An 18841-nucleotide genomic window follows, 5' to 3' on the forward strand; every position below is an offset into this window, starting at 1 on the left:
GGCCTCTCTGCTCGATATCGCGACAGCCACATATATCGATAGAGAGCAGGCTGCGGTGACAGGAGTCTCGTCGTCGCCATTTGTCCCCCCCGAGTAATGGCGCAGCGCCGGCCAGCTGCGGTTACCTGAGGATATTGTGAGCCTCCATGCTGCGGTTTTGGTTGCTGGAGCACACCACAGCTACACGGAGCGGTGTGGACGGCATTGTGACGGCGCCGAGCCCGGTAACACCCGTGGACTAGGAGGAGGGAAGGCTTACACCGGAGCCGCTGACAGTAGATGGCGGCACTTCCGCCTGCTCCCCGACACCACAGGAACTAAAATGGCGCCCGGGCGGGGAAGTGACGTCACGCACGGCCTTGTGTGGGCGGCTGCGGTGACGAGAAGGATGAGGTAATGTGGGAGTCCCCGGTGTGGTGCAACACCTGTCTACAACTACGACTCCCAACATGTTTAACTACAGCTGCAGTTATGGCGGTTCTCACTCCTAGAAACAGAATCATTTTTATAACTTGGACACACCCGGGTCTTATGTTGTGTCTTCTGTTACTTCATTTTTTTTATTTATTCATTTTTACTAATTTTGTAATCTGTGTGGAAGGAAAAGACCCCAAACTTGTAAGGAATACAACAAGCCTGTAGTAATGAGATAATTCCTTTTACCTCAGGGAACAATGGCCGCCTATTGAATTCAGTAAGGAATGCTTTCCCGTAGGTAACACCTTGGGGCTCGTTCACACGGCCGTAGTGTTTTGCGGACCGCACATGGCCGCCGCCAGACTTGCTCTATATTTTTGCAGGGCTGCGGAATGGACATATGGCTGCTGACAGCGCACGGTGTACCGTCTGCATGTTCTGCGGCCCCATCAAAATGAATGGGTCCGCACCCGTTGCGCAAAATTGTGGAACGGATGCGGACTCATTCACACCCGCCCGGCACCCCTATAGAAATGCCTATTCTTGTCCGCAAGCTGCGGACAAGAATAGGACATGTTCTATCTTTTGCGGAGCTGCGGACCCGAAGACCCTAGGGCTGTCCAATCACAGCGGAAAGCTCACAGCCTGGGAGAAGGAACGCCCCGGAGGAACAGGGCAGTCTCCTCACTGGTTACCGATAGTAGCAATTACCATACAGCGCCAGAGAAAGTAACGGGGCAAGAGCGGGCGAACCGAGCGGCGCCCAGGGGTAATAGTAAGTGCAGGGAGATCCATGGGCGCTGCTCTACATGTCCAGATAGTTATCTTACAATTTTTTGACCCATGAAAGGTCCTCTTTAACCCCTTAAGGACTCAGCCTTATTTCACCTTAAAGGGTTTCTGTCACCCCATTAAACAGTTTTTGTTTTTTTCATTAATAATAATCCCTATAGTGCGATCTCTTGATACATAATAAAATTAATCATTTTGATTCAGTAGATTTAGCTAAAAAACGATTTTTAAAATATGCTAATTACCTTGCTACCAGCAAGTAGGGCGGCTACTTGCTGGTAGCTGCCGCATCCTCCGTTCGTAATAACGCCCCCTCGGCATGCTGATTGACAGGGCCAGGGAAGGGAATCCTTCTCTGCTGGCGCTGTTCGAATTTGAAATCTCGCGCCTGCGCCGTACCTGGCTTCAATCGGCGCAGGCACACTGAGAGGCGGCCGCTCGCTCGACCGCTCCATCCTCAATGCGCCTGCGTCGATGACGTCATCGCATACACCCGGAAGAGAAGACGCCGGCGCATTGAGGATGGAGCGGTCGAGCAGAGCGGCCGCCTCTCAGTGCGCCTGCGCCGATTGAAGCCAGGTACGGCGCAGGCGCGAGATTTCAAATTCGAACAGCGCCAGCAGAGAAGGATTCCCTTCCCTGGCCCTGTCAATCAGCATGCCGAGGGGGCGTTATTACGAACGGAGGATGCGGCAGCTACCAGCAAGTAGCCGCCCTACTTGCTGGTAGCAAGGTAATTAGCATATTTTAAAAATCGTTTTTTAGCTAAATCTACTGAATCAAAATGATTAATTTTATTATGTATCAAGAGATCGCACTATAGGGATTATTATTAATGAAAAAAAAAAAAAAATGTTTAATGGGGTGACAGAAACCCTTTAAGGACCAGGCCATTTTTTGCAAATCTGACCAGTGTCATTTTAAGTGGTGATAACTTTAAAACGCTTTGACTTATCCAGGCCATTCTGAGATTGTTTTTTCGTCACATATTGTACTTCATGACACTGGTAAAATGAAGTCCAAAAAAAATTTTTTTTGCATAAAAAAATATCTAATTTACCAAAAATTTGGAAAAATTAGCAAATTTCAAAGTTTCAGTTTCTCTACTTCTGTAATACATAGTAATACCCCCAAAAATTGTGATGACTTTACATTCCCCATATGTCTACTTCATGTTTGAATTATTTTGGGAATGATATTTTATTTTTTGGGGATGTTACAAGGCTTAGAAGTTTAGAAGCAAATCTTGAAATTTTTCAGAAATTTACAAAAAAACAATTTTTAGGGACCAGTTCAGGTCTGAAGTCACTTTGCGAGGCTTACATAATAGAAACCACCCAAAAATGACCCCATCTAAGAAACTACACCCCTCAAGGTATTCAAAAATGATTTTACAAACGTCGTTAACCCTTTAGGTGTTGCACAAGAGTTAGTGGCAAATGGGGATGAAATTTGAGAATTTCATTTTTTTGCCTAATTTTTCATTTTAACCCATTTTTTCCACTAACAAAGCAAGGGTTAACAGCCAAACAAGATTGTATCTTTATTGCCCTGACTCTGCCGTTTACAGAAACACCCAATATGTGGCCGTAAACTACTGTACGGGCACACAGTAGGGCGTAGAGTGAAATGTGCGCCGTTTGGTTTTTGGAAGGCAGATTTTGCTGGACTGGTTTTTTGACACCATGTCCCATTTGAAGCCCCCCTGATGCACCCCTAGAGTAGAAACTCCATAAAAGTGACCCCATCTAAGAAACTACACCCCTCAAGGTATTCAAAACTGATTTTACAAACTTTGTTAACCCTTTAGGTGTTGCACAAGATTTAATGGAAAATAGAGATACAATTTCAAAATTTCACTTTTTTGGCAGATTTTCCATTTTAATATTTTTTTTCCAGTTACAAAGCAAGGGCTAACAGCCAAACAAAACCCATTATTTATGGCCCTGATTCTGTAGTTTACAGAAACACCCCATATGTGGTCGTAAACCGCTGTACGGGCACATGGCAGGGCGCAGAAGGAAAGGAATGCCATACGGTTTTTGGAAGGCAGGTTTTGCTGGACTGTTTTTTTCACACCATGTCCCATTTGAAGCCCCCCTGATGCACCCCTAGAGTAGAAACTCCAAAAAAGTGACCCCATTTTAGAAACTACGGGATAGAGTGGCAGTTTAGTTGGTACTAGTTTAGGGTACATATGATTTTTGGTTGCTCTATATAACACTTTTTGTGCGGCAAGGTAACAAGAAATAGCTTTTTTGGCACCGTTTTTCTTTTTTGTTATTTACAACATTCATCTGACAGGTTAGATCATGTGGTAATTTTATAGAGCAGGTTGTCACGGACGCGGCGATACCTAATATGTATACAATTTTTTTTATTTCTGTAAGTTTTACACAATGATTTCATTTTTAAAACAAAAAAAAAGTTTTAGTGTCTCCATAATCTAAGAGCCATAGTTTTTTCAGGTTTTGGGTGATTATCTTAACCACTTCAGCCCCCAGTGCTTAAACACCCTGAAAGACCAGGCCACTTTTTACACTTCTGACCTACACTACTTTCACCGTTTATTGCTCGGTCATGCAACTTACCACCCAAATGAATTTTACCTCCTTTTCTTCTCACTAATAGAGCTTTCATTTGGTGGTATTTCATTGCTGCTGACATTTTTACTTTTTTTGTTATTAATCGAAATTTAACGATTTTTTTGCAAAAAAATGACATTTTTCACTTTCAGTTGTAAAATTTTGCAAAAAAAAACGAGATCCATATAGAAATTTTGCTCTAAATTTATAGTTCTACATGTCTTTGATAAAAAAAAAATGTTTGGGTAAAAAAAAATGGTTTGGGTAAAAGTTATAGCGTTTACAAACTATGGTACAAAAATGTGAATTTCCGCTTTTTGAAGCAGCTCTGACTTTCTGAGCACCTGTCATGTTTCCTGAGGTTCTACAATGGCCAGACAGTACAAACACCCCACAAATGACCCCATTTCGGAAAGTACACACCCTAAGGTATTCGCTGATGGGCATAGTGAGTTCATAGAACTTTTTATTTTTTGTCACAAGTTAGCGGAAAATGATGATTTATTTTTTTTTTTTCTTACAAAGTCTCATATTCCACTAACTTGTGACAAAAAATAAAAACTTCTATGAACTCACTATGCCCATCACGAAATACCTTGGGGTCTCTTCTTTCCAAAATGGGGTCACTTGTGGGGTAGTTATACTGCCCTGGTATTCTAGGGGCCCAAATGTGTGGTAAGGAGTTTGAAATCAAATTCTGAAAAAAATGACCTGTCAAATCCGAAAGGTGCTCTTTGGAATATGGGCCCCTTTGCCCACCTAGGCTGCAAAAAAGTGTCACACATCTGGTATCTCCGTACTCAGGAGAAGGTGGGGAATGTGTTTTGGGGTGTCATTTTATATATACCCATGCTGGGTAAGAGAAATATCTTGGCAAAAGACAACTTTTCCCATTTTTTTATACAAAGTTGGCATTTGACCAAGATATTTATCTCACCCAGCATGGGTATATATAAAATGACACCCCAAAACACATTCCCCACCTTCTCCTGAGTACGGAGATACCAGATGTGTGACACTTTTTTGCAGCCTAGGTGGGCAAAGGGGCCCATATTCCAAAGAGCACCTTTCGGATTTGACAGGTCATTTTTTTCAGAATTTGATTTCAAACTCCTTACCACACATTTGGGCCCCTAGAATGCCAGGGCAGTATAACTACCCCACAAGTGACCCCATTTTGGAAAGAAGACACCCCAAGGTATTCCGTGAGGGGCATGGCGAGTTCCTAGAATTTTTTATTTTTTGTCACAAGTTAGTGGAAAATGATGATTTTTATTTTTTATTTTTTTTTCATACAAAGTCTCATATTCCACTAACTTGTGACAAAAAATAAAAACTTCCATGAACTCACTATGCCCATCAGCGAATACCTTGGGGTCCCTTCTTTCCAAAATGGGGTCACTTGTGGGGTAGTTATACTGCCCTGGCATTCTAGGGGCCCAAATGTGTGGTAAGGAGTTTGAAATCAAATTCAGTAAAAAATGACCTATGAAATCCAAAAGGTGCTCTTTGGAATGTGGGCCCCTTTGCCCACCTAGGCTGCAAAAAAGTGTCACACATCTGGTATCCCCGTACTCAGGAGAAGTTGAGGAATGTGTTTTGGGGTGTCTTTTTACATATACCCATGCTGGGTGAGATAAATATCTTGGTCAAATGCCAACTTTGTATAATAAAATGGGAAAAGTTGTCTTTTGCCAAGATATGTCTCTCACCCAGCATGGGTATATGTAAAATGACACCCCAAAACACATTCCCCACCTTCTCCTGAGTACGGAGATACCAGATGTGTGACACTTTTTTGCAGCCTAGGTGGGCAAAGGGGCCCATATTCCAAAGAGCACCTTTCGGATTTCACAGGTCATTTTTTTCAGAATTTGATTTCAAACTCCTTACCACACATTTGGGCCCCTAGAATGCCAGGGCAGTATAACTACCCCACAAGTGACCCCATTTTGGAAAGAAGAGACCCCAAGGTATTCGCTGATGGGCATAGTGAGTTCATGGAAATTTTTATTTTTTGTCACAAGTTAGTGGAATATGAGACTTTGTATGAAAAAAAATAAAAAATAAAAAAATCATCATTTTCCACTAACTTGTGACAAAAAATAAAAAATTCTAGGAACTTGCCATGCCCCTCACGGAATACCTTGGGGTGTCTTCTTTCCAAAATGGGGTCACTTGTGGGGTAGTTATACTGCCCTGGCATTTTCCAGGGGCCCTAATGTCTGGTAAGTAGGTAAATGACCTGTGAAATCCGAAAGGTGCTCTTTGGAATGTGGGCCCCTTTGCCCAGCTAGGCTGCAAAAAAGTGTCACACATCTGGTATCTCCGTACTCAGGAGAAGGTGGGGAATGTGTTTTGGGGTGTCATTTTACATATACCCATGCTGGGTGAGAGAAATATCTTGGCAAAAGACAACTTTTCCCATTTTTTTTATACAAAGTTGGCATTTGACCAAGATATTTATCTCACCCAGCATGGGTATATGTAAAATGACACCCCAAAACATATTCCCCAACTTCTGCTGAATACGGAGATACCACATGTGTGACACTTTTTTGCAGCCTAGGTGGGCAAAGGTGCCCAAATTCCTTTTAGGAGGGCATTTTTAGACATTTGGATACCAGACTTCTTCTCACGCTTTGGGGCCCCTAAAATGCCAGGGCAGTATAAATACCCCACATGTGACCCCATTTTGGAAAGAAGACACCCCAAGGTATTCAATGAGGGGCATGGCGAGTTCATTGAAAAAAAAATTTTGGCACAAGTTAGCGGAAATAGATTTTTTTGATTTTGTTCTCACAAAGTCTCCCTTTCCGCTAACTTGGGACAAAAATTTCAATCTTTCATGGACTCAATATGCCCCTCAGCGAATACCTTGGGGTGTCTTCTTTCCAAATGGTGTTATTTGTGGGGTGTTTGTACTGCCCTGGCATTTGAGGGTCTCCGCAATCATTACATGTATGCCCAGCATTAGGAGTTTCTGCTATTCTCCTTATATTGAGCATACGGGTAATGAGATTTTTTTTTTCCGTTCAGCCTCTGGGCTGAAAGAAAAAAATGAACGGCACAGATTTCTTCATTCGCATCGATCAATGTGGATGAAAAAATCTCTGCCAAAAAAAGAAAAAGGAGGGGAAAGGCGTCTGCCAGGACATAGGAGCTCCGCCCAACATCCATACCCACTTCAGCTCGTATGCCCTGGCAAACCAGATTTCTCCATTCACATCAATCGATGTGGATGAATAAATCATTGCCGGGATTTTTTTTTTTATATATACAAAGTGTTTGCCAAAGTATATGAACACCGCCACCTCCTCAGCTCATATGCCTCGGCAAACGTATCTTTTACTGCAGAGGAGAAATCTCGTCTTGCAGCGCCGCATACACCGACTTGCGTGTAATCTGACAGCAGCGCAATGCTTCTGTCCGAATGCACATCAGTGCTGCAGCTAGTCGATCGGTTGGTCCACCTGAAAGGTAAAAAAAACAAAACAAAAAAGTAAAAACCAGGCCGCAAAGCAATAACTTTATTAACTGTTGAACAGAACATAGAAACTTTTTTTAAACTTTTTTAACTGAACATTTAACTTTTTTACTTACCGGTATTTTTTTTTTTGTTTCGTTTTTTTTTACCTTTTATAGAACAAACCTCTCCTTCCCCATGGGACAATGTGCAAAGCGCAAATCGCCCAAAGATGTGGCGAAGTACGTTATGCACTTTATCCCAGGTGAAAGGAGAGGTTTGCAGCAGCTGTGAGTGAATGGGCCCTACAGCACACTTGTGTAGAAATTGTCCACATAAAGATGGTACCCCTTGCCGAATAAGGGTGACACCAAGTCCCAGACTGTCTTCCCACTGCTCCCCAGGTAGTCAGGGCAACCGACCGGCTCCAGGGTCTGATCTTTTCCCTCATAGATCCGAAATTTGTGGGTATAGCCTGTGGCCCTTTCACAGAGCTTATACAATTTGACCCCATACCGGGCACGCTTGCTTGGGATGTATTGTTTGAAGCCAAGGCGCCCGGTAAAATGTATTAGGGACTCGTCTACGCAGATGTTTTGCTCAGGGGTATACAAATCTGCAAATTTCAGGTTGAAATGGTCTATGAGGGGCCGAATTTTGTGGAGCCGGTCAAAAGCAGGGTGGCCTCTGGGACGGGAGGTGGTATTGTCGCTAAAATGCAGAAAACGTAGGATGGTCTCAAATCGTGTCCTGGACATAGCAGCAGAGAACATGGGCATGTGATGAATTGGGTGCGTTGACCAATATGACCGCAATTCATGCTTTTTTGTCAGGCCCATGTTGAGGAGAAGGCCCAAAAAAATTTTAAGTTCGGAAACTTGGACTGGTTTCCACCGGAAAGGCTGGGCATAATAGCTTCCCGGGTTAGCGGTTATAAATTGTGTGGCATACTGGTTGGTCTCTGCCACGACTAAGTCCAAGAGCTCCGCAGTCAAGAACAGCTCAAAAAATCCCAGGGCCGAACCGATTTGAGCCGTCTCAACCCGAACTCCAGACTGGGCGGTGAAAGGGGGAACTACTGGTGCGGCTGAAGTTGGTGACTGCCAATCAGGATTTGCCAGCACCTCAGGGACTCTAGGGGCTCTACGGGCCCGTCTTTGCGGTGGCTGCGACGGGGTAACTATTGCACGTGCCACCGTACCAGCTTCAACTGCCCTTCTGGTGCTCGCTACTTCACCATGTTGTACGGCAGTGCTGGTACTAGGTCCAGGAAGGGCTGCGCTGCTGGTGTATGCCTCACCACGTGATCCGGCAGCGACAGCCCCACTCTGCTGCTCTTGAAGCGGATCCTGCATAACCTGTGGTCTAGCGACACGGGGCCGGGTACGCCTGGTGCTGCCAGGGACCTCCACCTCCTCGTCCGAACTTTGGGTCAGAGAGCCACTGCTTTCCACAGGTTCATATTCTGACCCGCTAGATTCGTCAGATGAGGGTTCCCACTCCTCATCCGACTGGGTCAGAATCCTGTAGGCCTCTTCAGAAGAATACCCCCTGTTTGACATTTTGGACTACTAAATTTAGGGGTATTCCCTGAGACTACCCAAGAAAAAAAGCAAACCTGTCTTACAAAGGGGAGGCTAGCGAAGTACCGGAGGCTGCTGCGGTTGATAAAAAATATCAAAACTGATTTTTTTATCGCCGCAGTGCGTGTAAAATGAATGTGCAGTGATCAAAAAATATATATTTTTTGTCACTGCGGTGGGGCGGGCGTGGGTGAACGCACGTGTGGGCGACCGATCAGGCCTGATCGGGCAAACACTGCGTTTTGGGTGGAGGGCGAGCTAAAGTGACACTAATACTATTATAGATCTGACCGTGATCAGTTTTGATCACTTACAGATACTATAAAAGTACAAATGCTGATTAGCGATACGCTAAACAGCGAATAAAAGTGACTGAGGTGCGGTGGGGTGGGCGCTAACTGACGCTAACTACCTAACCAAGGGGCCTAAACTATCCCTAAAACCTAACAGCCAATACCAGTGAAAAAAAATAAAGTGACAGTTTACACTGATCACTTTTTTTCCTTTCACTAGTGATTGACAGGGGCGATTAAAGGGGTGATCAAAGGGTTAATTGGGGTGCAGGTGGGTGATCTGGGGCTAAGGTGTAGTGTTGGTGTACTCACAGTTCAGTCTGCTCCTGTGCTGGATCCAACCGACGAAAAGGACCAGCACAGGAGCAGACAAGCCATATAACAGATCATATTTACTAATATGATCTGTTATATGACTTTGGATTGGATTTTTTGAAAATCGCCAGCCTGCCAGCCAATGATCGTTGCTGGCAGGCTGGTGACGAAATACTTCTTTTAATTTTGCCGGCCCGCGATGCGCATGCGCGGGCCGGCTTTGAGCGAAATCTCGCGTCTCGCGAGATGACGCGTATATGCGTGACTCTGCGCAGCGCTGCCACCTCCGGAACGCAATCCTGCGTTAAGCGGTCCGGAGGTGGTTAAGTAGGGTCTCATTTTTTGCGGGATGAGATGATGGTTTGATTGTCACTATTTTGGTGTGCACATGATTTTTTGATCGCTTGCTATTACACTTTTTGTGACGTAAGAAGACAAAAAATAGCTTTTTTTACACCGTTTTTATTTTTATTTTTTTACGGTGGTCACCTGAGGGGTTAGGTCATGGGGTATTTTTATAGAGCCGGTCGATACGGACGCGTCGATACCTAATATGTATACCTTTTTTTTTATTTATGTAAGTTTTACACAAGGATTTCATTTTTGAAACAAAAAAATAATGTTTTAGTGTTTCCAAAGTCTGAGAGCCATAGTTTTTTCAGTTTTTGGGCGATTATCTTGGGTAGGGTATGATTTTTGCGGGATGAGATGACGGTTTGATTGGTACTATTTTGGCGTACATGCAATCTTTTTGATCACTTTTATTACCTTTTTTGGGAAGTAAGGTGGGCAAAATTTCAATTTCATCATAGTTTTTTATTTTTATGGCGTTCACAGTTTGGGTAAAGTAACATGACCGTTTTATAGATCAGGTCGTTACGGACGCGGCGATACCAAACATGTGTAGGGAATTATTATTTTTTTTTTTTAATCAGTGCTAAATGTGTTTTTTGATTTTTCCTTTTTTTTTCACTTTTTTTTTGACCCAGACCCACTTGGTTCTTGAAGATCCAGTGGGTCTGATGTCTGTATAATACAGTACCGTATATAGTTTATTGTACTGTATTTTACTTACACTTTGTCTGAACAGATCTCTGCCTTTAGCACAGATCTGTTCAGCACCATGGACAGCAGGATGCCTGAGACGGTGTCCTGTTGCCATGGGAACTTTCCCCGTCTGCTCAGTAGTGGCCAGAACTGCGCAGACGGGGAAGGGTAAGGAGGGGGGCTGTCTGGGGGCTCTCTCCCTCTCCATCGGGGGGCTGCAAAGGCACAGCAGCCCCCCGATGGGAGAGGGAGGGAGCTCCCTGAGCTGTTAACCTTTTCCATACAGCGGTCCGTACGGACCGCGGTATGGAAAGGGTTAAACGGCTGACATCGCATCACAGATGTCAGCCGTTTATACCAGGGTGTCAGCAATGTGCTGACACCCTGGTATACCCACTGTACACCAACGATTCCAGCCTGCTGCACCGCCCGCCTCCCGCACTGCCCGCAACACCCCCCCTGCACCTCCCACCGGGATAAAATCATTCAGGGGTGCAGGAGGGGTGAAACATATGTATTTTAGAAATACGAAAGTTTCTGATCCCCGCGGTCCCTGACCGCTGTGTGTGAGAAATATCTCTGTAAAATGACAACTTTGTATAAAAAAATTGGAAAAGTTGTCTTTTACAGAGATATTTATCTCACACAGTATGGGTATATGTAAAAATACACCCCAAAACACATTGCCCTACTTCTCCTGAGTACAGCGATACAACATGTGTGACACTTTTTTGCAGCCTAGGTGCGCAAAGGGGCCCAAATTCCAATGAGTACTTTTAGGATTTCACAGGGCATTTTTACGCATTTGGATTCCAAACTACTTCTCACACTTTAGGGCCCCTAAAATGCAAGGGTAGTATAAAGTGACCCCATTTTAGAAAGAAGACACCCCAAGCTATTCCGTGAGGGGTATGGTGAGTTCATGTAAAATTTTATTTTTTGTCACAAGTTAGTGGAATATGAGACTTTGTAAGAAAAAAAAAAGAAAGAATCATTTTCCGCTAACTTGTGACAAAAAATAAAAGCTTCCATGAACTCACTATGCCCATCAGCGAATACCTTAGGGTGTCTACTTTCCGAAATTGGGTCATTTGTGGGGTGTTTCTACTGTCTGGGCATTGTAGAACCTCAGGAAACATGACAGGTGCTCAGAAAGTCAAAGTGCGTAAATTCACATTTTTGCACCATAGTTTGTAAACGCTATAACTTTTACCCAAACCAATAAATATACACTTATTGCATTTTTTTTAATTGAAGACATGTAGAACAATAAATTTAGAGAAAAATTTAGGTCAATTTCGATTAATATCAAAAAAAGTAAAAATGTCAGCAGCAATGAAATACCACCAAATGAAAGATCTATTAGTGAGAAGAAAAGGAGGTAAAATTCATTTGGGTGGTAAGTTGCATGACCGAGCAATAAACAGTGAAAGTAGTGTAGGTCAGAAGTGTAAAAAGTGGTCTGGTCATTAACCGCCTCCAGGATCGCGTTCCGGAGGTGGCAGCCCTGCGCAGAGTCACGCATATATGCGTCATCTCGCGAGACGCGAGATTTCCTGTGAACGTGCGCACACAGGCGCGCGCGTTCACAGGATCGGAAGGTAAGCGAGTGGATCTCCAGCCTGCATCGGCGATCGTTCGCTGGCAGGCTGGAGATGTGATTTTTTTAACCCCTAACAGGTATATTAGACGCTGTTTTGATAACAGCGTCTAATATACCTGCTACCTGGTCCTCTGGTGGTCCCTTTTGTTTGGATCGACCACCAGAGGACACAGGCAGCTCAGTAAAGTAGCACCAAACACCACTACACTACACCCCCCCCTGTCACTTATTAACCCCTTATGAACCACTGATCACCCCATATAGACTCCCTGATCACCCCCCTGTCATTGATCACCCCCCTGTAAGGCTCCATTCAGAGTCCCGTATGATTTTTACGGATCCACTGGTACATGGATCGGATCCGCAAAACACATACGGACGTCTGAATGGAGCCTTACAGTGGGGTGATCAATGACGGGGGTGATCACCCCATATAGACTCCCTGATCACCCCCCTGTCATTGATCACCCCCCTGTCATTGATCACTCCCCTGTAAGGCTCCATTCAGACGTCCGTATGTTTTTTACGGATCCACGGATACATGGATCGGATCCGCAAAACACATACGGACATCTGAATGGAACCTTACAGGGGGGTGATCACCCCATATAGACTCCCAGATCACCCCCCTGTCATTGATCACCCCCCTGTAAGGCTGCATTCAGATGTCCGTATGTTTTTTACGGATCCACGGATACATGGATCGGATCCGCAAAACACATACAGACATCTGAATGCAGCCTTACAGGGGGGTGATCAATGACAGGGGGGTGATCACCCCATATAGACTCCCTGATCACCCCCCTGTCATTTTTCACCCCACTGTCATTGATCACCCCCCTGTAAGGCTGCATTCAGATGTCCGTATGTTTTTTACGGATCCACAGATACATGGATCGGATCCGCAAAACACATACGGACATCTGAATGGAGCCTTATAGGGAGGTGATCAATGACAGGGGGTGATCACCCCATATAGACTCCCTGATAACCCCCCTGTCATTGATCACCCCCCTGTAAGGCTCCATTCAGATGTCCGTATGTTTTTTACGGATCCACGGATACATGGATCGGATCCGCAAAACACATACGGACATCTGAATGGAGCCTTATAGGGGGGTGATCAATGACAGGGGGGTGATCACCCCATATAGACTCCCTGATCACCCCCCTGTCATTGATCACCCCCCTGTCATTGATCACTCCCCTGTAAGGCTCCATTCAGACGTCCGTATGTTTTTTACGGATCCACGGATACATGGATCGGATCCGCAAAACACATACGGACATCTGAATGGAACCTTGCAGGGGGGTGATCACCCCATATAGACTCCCAGATCACCCCCCTGTCATTGATCACCCCCCCCTGTAAGGCTGCATTCAGATGTCCGTATGTTTTTTACGGATCCACGGATACATGGATCGGATCCGCAAAACACATACAGACATCTGAATGCAGCCTTACAGGGGGGTGATCAATGACAGGGGGGTGATCACCCCATATAGACTCCCTGATCACCCCTCTGTCATTTTTCACCCCCCTGTCATTGATCACCCCCCTGTAAGGCTGCATTCAGATGTCCGTATGTTTTTTACGGATCCACAGATACATGGATCGGATCCGCAAAACACATACGGACATCTGAATGGAGCCTTATAGGGGGGTGATCAATGACAGGGGGGTGATCACCCCATATAGACTCCCTGATCACCCCCCTGTCATTGATCACCCCCCTGTAAGGCTCCATTCAGATGTCCGTATGTTTTTTACGGATCCACGGATACATGGATCGGATCCGCAAAACACATACGGACATCTGAATGGAGCCTTATAGGGGGGTGATCAATGACAGGGGGGTGATCACCCCATATAGACTCCCTGATCACCCCCCTGTCATTGATCACCCCCCTGTAAGGCTCCATTCAGATGTCCGTATGTTTTTTACGGATCCACGGATACATGGATCGGATCCGCAAAACACATACGGACATCTGAATGGAGCCTTATAGGGGGGTGATCAATGACAGGGGGGTGATCACCCCATATAGACTCCCTGATCACCCCCCTGTCATTGATCACCCCCCTGTAAGGCTGCATTCAGATGTCCGTATGTTTTTTACGGATCCACGGATACATGGATCGGATCCCCAAAACACATACGGACATCTGAATGGAGCCTTATAGGGGGGTGATCAATGACAGGGGAGTGATCACCCCATATAGACTCCCTAATCACCCCCCTGTCATTGATCACCCCCCTGTCATTGATCACCCCCCTGTAAGGCTCCATTCAGACATTTTTTTGGCCCAAGTTAGCGGAAATATTTTTTTTTATTATTACAAAGTCTCATATTCCACTAACTTGTGTCAAAAAATAAAATCTCACATGAACTCACCATACCCCTCACGGAATCCAAATGCGTAAAATTTTTTAGACATTTATATTCCAGACTTCTTCTCACGCTTTAGGGCCCCTAGAATGCCAGGGCAGTATAAATGCCCCACATGTGACCCCATTTAGGAAAGTAGACACCCCAAGGTATTCTGTGAGGGGCATATTGAGTCCATGAAAGATTGAAATTTTTGTCCCAAGTTAGCGGAAAGGGAGACTTTGTGAGAAAAAAAAATAATATCAATTTCCGCTAACTTGTGCCAAAAAAAAAAAAATTCGATGAACTCGCCATGCCCCTCATTGAATACCTTGGGGTGTCTTCTTTCCAAAATGGGGTCACATGTGGGGTATTTATACTGCCCTGGCATTTTAGGGGCCCTAAAGCGTGAGAAGAAGTCTGGGATCCAAATGTCTAAAAATGCCCTCATAAAAGGAATGTGGGCCCCTTTGCGCATCTAGGCTGCAAAAAAGTGTCACACATCAGGTATCGCTGTACTCAGGAGAAGTTGGGCAATGTGTTTTGGGGTGTCATTTTACATATACCCATGCTGGGTGAGATAAATATCTTGGTCAAATGCCAACTTTGTATAAAAAAAATGGGAAAAGGAATGCATTCAGATGTCCGTATGTTTTTTACGGATCCACGGATACATGGATCGGATCCCCAAAACACATACGGACATCTGAATGGAGCCTTATAGGGGGGTGATCAATGACAGGGGAGTGATCACCCCATATAGACTCCCTAATCACCCCCCTGTCATTGATCACCCCCCTGTCATTGATCACCCCCCTGTAAGGCTCCATTCAGACATTTTTTTGGCCCAAGTTAGCGGAAATATTTTTTTTTATTATTACAAAGTCTCATATTCCACTAACTTGTGTCAAAAAATAAAATCTCACATGAACTCACCATACCCCTCACGGAATCCAAATGCGTAAAATTTTTTAGACATTTATATTCCAGACTTCTTCTCACGCTTTAGGGCCCCTAGAATGCCAGGGCAGTATAAATGCCCCACATGTGACCCCATTTAGGAAAGTAGACACCCCAAGGTATTCTGTGAGGGGCATATTGAGTCCATGAAAGATTGAAATTTTTGTCCCAAGTTAGCGGAAAGGGAGACTTTGTGAGAAAAAAAAATAATATCAATTTCCGCTAACTTGTGCCAAAAAAAAAAAAATTCGATGAACTCGCCATGCCCCTCATTGAATACCTTGGGGTGTCTTCTTTCCAAAATGGGGTCACATGTGGGGTAATTATACTGCCCTGGCATTTTAGGGGCCCTAAAGCGTGAGAAGAAGTCTGGGATCCAAATGTCTAAAAATGCCCTCATAAAAGGAATGTGGGCCCCTTTGCGCATCTAGGCTGCAAAAAAGTGTCACACATCAGGTATCGCTGTACTCAGGAGAAGTTGGGCAATGTGTTTTGGGGTGTCATTTTACATATACCCATGCTGGGTGAGATAAATATCTTGGTCAAATGCCAACTTTGTATAAAAAAAATGGGAAAAGTTGTCTTTTGCCGAGATATTTCTCTCACCCAGCATGAGTATATGTAAAAAGACACCCCAAAACACATTGCCCAACTTATCCTGAATACGGCGATACCACATGTGTGACACTTTTTTGCAGCCTAGGTGGGCAAAGGGGCCCACATTCCAAAGAGCACCTTTAGGATTTCACAGGTCATTTACCTACTTACCACACATTAGGGCCCCTAGAATGCCAGCGCAGTATCACTACCCCACAAGTTATACCATTTTGGAAAGAAGACACCCCAAGGTATTCCGTGAGGGGCATGGCGAGTTCCTAGAATTTTTTATTTTTTGTCACAAGTTAGCAGAAAATGATGATTTTTATTTTTTTTTCTTACAAAGTCTCATATTCCACTAACTTGTGACAAAAAATAAAAACTTCCATGAACTCACTATGCCCATCACGAAATACCTTGGGGTGTCTTCTTTCCAAAATGGGGTCACTTGTGGGGTAGTTATACTGCCCTGGCATTCTAGGGGCCCAAATGTGTGGTAAGAAGTTTGAAATCAAAATGTGTAAAAAAATGACCGGTGAAATCCGAAAGGTGCTCTTTGGAATATGGGCCCCTTTGCCCACCTAGGCTGCAAAAAAGTGTCACACATCTGGTATCTCCGTACTCAGGAGAAGTTGGGGAATGTGTTTTGGGGTGTCATTTTACATATACCCATGCTGGGTGAGAGAAATATCTTGGCAAAAGACAACTTTTCCCATTTTGACACCCCAAAACACATTGCCCAACTTCTCCTGAATACGGCGCCCACATTCCAAAGAGCACCTTTCGGATTTCACCGGTCATTTTTACACATTTTGATTTCAAACTACTTACCACACATTTGGGCCCCTAGAATGCCAGGGCAGTATAACTACCCCACAAGTGACCCCATTTTGGAAAGAAGACACCCCAAGGTATTCGCTGATGGGCATAGTGAGTTCATAGAAGTTTTTATTTTTTGTCACAAGTTAGTGGAATATGAGACTTTGTAAGAAAAAAAAAAAAAAAATAATCATAATTTTCCACTAACTTGTGACAAAAAATAAAAAGTTCTATGAACTCACTATGCCCATCAGCGAATACCTTAGGGTGTCTACTTTCCGAAATGGGGTCATTTGTGGGGTGTTTGTACTGTCTGGCCATTGTAGAACCTCAGGAAACATGACAGGTGCTCAGAAAGTCAGAGCTGCTTCAAAAAGCGGAAATTCACATTTTTGTACCATAGTTTGTAAACGCTATAACTTTTACCCAAACCATTTTTTTTTTTACCCAAACATTTTTTTTTTTATCAAAGACATGTAGAACAATAAATTTAGAGAAAAATTTATATATGGATGTTGTTTTTTTTGCAAAATTTTGCAACTGAAAGTGAAAAATGTAATTTTTTTGCAAAAAAATTGTTAAATTTCGATTAATAACAAAAAAAGTAAAAATGTCAGCAGCAATGAAATACCACCAAATGAAAGCTCTATTAGTGAGAAGAAAAGGAGGTAAAATTCATTTGGGTGGTAAGTTGCATGACCGAGCAATAAACCGCTAAAGTTGTGAAGTGCCGATTTGTAAAAAAGGGCCTGGTCACTAGGGGGGTATAAACCTGTGGTCCTTAAGTGGTTAAAAAACTATTTTTTTTCTTTAAAACAACAACTGTTTATTATGAAACATTTTGGGTTTTCAGTGCATTTTTTGCAGCTCTGGCTCTTTAAGGAGGCGGTGGCTCCATCTTCAGGATTGGCTGGATTCAAGTCCGCTAACTTCTAAAGAGGAGGTTCCTTATGTTGTTTTGTAGTCGGATCCTAGAAGAGCAAATATCCACATAAGAAAAACTGTTTACAAATACACAAGGAGAAGACGGAGGGAAGCGGCCAAACTTACCAGACCTGGTCGTGCACCGCTCATCTTCAAGGGAATTTCAGAGGGTTTGGATGGTAAAAACCATCTATAGATGGTAAATGGGCCCCAAGGAAAAGATGGTAAATGGGCCCAAAAGGGTAGATGGTAAATGGCCCCAAGGGGTAGATGGTAAGTGGCCCCAAGGGGTAGATGGTAAATGGCCCCAAGCCGCAGATGGTAAATGGCCCCAAGCCGCAGATGGTAAATGGCCCCAGGCGGCAGATGGTAGTGGGAACCAAGCAGCAGATGGTATTTGGCTGAGGGGCAGATGTTATTAAAGGGGCCGAGGGGCAGATGTTATTAAAGGGGCCTAGCGGCAGATCTTATAGCCGGCGGCAGATGATGCACGATGGCCGCTTTCTCTTCCGGGGGATTGAGGCCCTGATGGTGGTGGTGGCCCCCTGAAGGTCTTTCATAGCTATATCGTCAGGATATTGGCGAGGGCCAACATCCATCTTCTCATCCTCGTGGACAGACTTCATGTCTTCATCATCTGGATACTGCCGTGGGCCGATATCCATGCTCTCTACTGCATTCACCACAGGTACAGTCAACCTCCTCCTCTTCCTAGACTTCCCCATGGTGACAGCCAGCTAGAGAAACTGACACTGATGTCAGGGCGCGACCCTGATTTATGGGATTAGACCACACCCCCTGATTGTTATGTCATGATTCCCCTTTATGACATCACAAGTGAAAGGGTCACGGCATAGCAAGGGGGGCACAGGGGGGGAGGCAAGCATGACGGTGGCATTCTAATGATGACATCACAAGAAGTGCCTTAGCATGATAGCGGCCATTTTGAATGTAATGGGCTCACACTTGGCCCCTAGGAGTGTTCTAGGGACAATTTTTGTAATATCACAGCATCTACATACATGTTCTTGTATGTAATTTTCTTCATGTCTGTTCATTCTCTTCCTATA

General features: G+C 44.3%; 1 protein-coding gene across 1 annotated transcript in view; it reads right to left on the bottom strand.

The window, feature by feature from the left end:
- Positions 1 to 331, bottom strand: part of SSU72 (SSU72 homolog, RNA polymerase II CTD phosphatase) — an 85178-nt gene extending 84847 nt beyond the window's left edge. Inside the window, exon 1 of the mRNA XM_040428051.1 lies at positions 126 to 331. Coding sequence (XP_040283985.1) covers positions 126 to 205 — 80 coding nt within the window. The 5' untranslated portion in view covers positions 206 to 331. The remainder of the gene's footprint in view (positions 1 to 125) is intronic.
- Positions 332 to 18841: the final 18510 nt, after the last annotated feature.

Source organism: Bufo bufo, chromosome 1 (genome assembly GCF_905171765.1).
Source record: "Bufo bufo chromosome 1, aBufBuf1.1, whole genome shotgun sequence".
Lineage (NCBI taxonomy): Eukaryota > Metazoa > Chordata > Amphibia > Anura > Bufonidae > Bufo > Bufo bufo.